At 40.9% G+C, this 1,794-nt stretch overlaps 1 protein-coding gene across 4 annotated transcripts in view; it reads left to right on the plus strand.

The window, feature by feature from the left end:
• LOC106867198 (uncharacterized) overlaps positions 1–1,794 on the plus strand; it is a 49,856-nt gene that overhangs the window by 21,268 nt on the left and 26,794 nt on the right. For 3 of the 4 annotated variants that reach the window (XM_052966659.1, XM_052966658.1, XM_052966660.1), the window contains exon 3: positions 620–717. The exons of the other annotated variant lie outside the window; for it this stretch is intronic. In XM_052966659.1, the coding sequence (XP_052822619.1) occupies positions 620–717 (98 nt within the window). The remainder of the gene's footprint in view (positions 1–619; positions 718–1,794) is intronic. 4 annotated transcript variants of the gene reach the window in all.

Genomic DNA, 1,794 nt, shown 5'->3' on the forward strand with positions numbered 1-1,794 from the left:
CGTGACTTAGCGGTTCGGCAAAAGAGACCGATAGAATAAATACTAGGCTTACAAAGAATAAGTCCTGGGGGTCGATTTTTTCGACTAAAAAGCGGTGCTCCGGCATGGCCGCAGTCAAATGACCGAGACAAGTAAAAGAGAAAAAGAATAAAAGAATTGGGAAACAGCCGAGACTTCTTAGTTATAGTGTGGATCAAAGGTCTTCTTGAAGACCATCAATACATCTTGAACTAATCGTCTTTCTATTGATTTTCTCATTCGTTGGACTCACCTTCAGACAAATAAACAAAACTAGGTTCCAAGAGACAAGATAACATGAATAATTAATACTAATTGCTCTTGTACGGATGACTGAAACAGCGGAATCTGACGGCCATAGAATATATAAAGCAGCAAACAAAATGTCTGGAGTATTTATTTACGGTTCTTTGCGTTCTAAGTTCAAACATTGCCGAGGTTAACTCTGAGGTCGATAAATTGAAGTATCGGTTAAGTAATTGATCGTATCCGAAATGTTAATAGAACTATTATAGAAGAAAAGAATACTTTATTTAATGTCGATAAAATAAATACTTGGTTCTGATCAATTTAATCAATTCTTCCATGAACCTATTTTTAGATATTCCGAAGAAATCCTGATTATGAACATGTTGCTGTTGAATCCCTCAATATTTGGTTTCAGATTTTGACACAAGGACAGCAATTTCGGCGGAGGGGGTAAGTCGATTACATCAACTCCAGTACTCAACTGGTACTTATTTTAACGACCCCCGAAAGGATGAAAGGCAAAGTCGACCTCGGCGGTATTTGAACTCAGAACGTAAAGACAGACGAAATACCGCTAAGACCGACGTGCTAACGATTCTGCCAGCTCGTCCTTTTAATAATAATCTTTTCTACTATAGGCACAAGGCCTGAAATTTGAGGGAGGGGGTCAGTCGATTACATTGATCCCAGTACGCAGCAGGTACTTGATTTATCGACGCCGAAAGGATGAAAGGCAAAGTCAACTTCGGCGGAATTTGAACTCAGAACGTAAAGACGAACGGAATGGTGCTAAGCATTTTTCCCGGCACGCTAACGATTGTGGCAGCTCGCCGCCTTCGATGCCCCCAACATTTACAATAAAAGTCTACTACACTAGTTTTGTCTCTCTGCGTTTTTAATTCAAACCTCGGCAGAGTTTGAAAGCTTCAGCTGCATTCAACCAACTTGGAAAGATCTGGAAGATTCCTAAGGACCAAAGATTAGGTTCGACAATAGTAGGGTACTGTCAACTTAAGCTTATGGGTGCGAAACGTGGCAGATGAAAATCACTCAAAAGAAAAGATTGGACCCCCTTTGGTTTACGTAAAATTCTTGGCATCAAATGGAGTTACTTCGTCACCGATAAAGAAGTGGAGCAACGAGCCAACTTTTATCTAATTTTGTGTGCAAAGGCTGTCTGAGCTGACTGGGTCTCGTAATACGATTCCCACGTGAAAGACTCGCTAATCAAGTCCTTCAGTAGAAAACTTATTGAAAGAGACGGAGAGAACGCCGAAAGATGAACTGGCATCATAACGATCGATAAGGACGTGCAACTGATTGACGGAACATGGAATGATGAGTTGAGAGAGGCGAAGAGCGGCGACCACTGGCGCACTTTGGCTGCTTCCTCGTGTGTCCTAAGACGTAAGAGGCTCTAAGTAAGAGTTTAAATTTGACTTTAATTCATCTAAATTTAATCAACTACAAATACCAATGAATGAATGACGTAAACACACCAGCATCGGTTGTCAAGCGATGTTGGGG

Source organism: Octopus bimaculoides, chromosome 3, assembly GCF_001194135.2.
Source record: "Octopus bimaculoides isolate UCB-OBI-ISO-001 chromosome 3, ASM119413v2, whole genome shotgun sequence".
NCBI classification, from domain to species: Eukaryota; Metazoa; Mollusca; class Cephalopoda; order Octopoda; family Octopodidae; genus Octopus; species Octopus bimaculoides.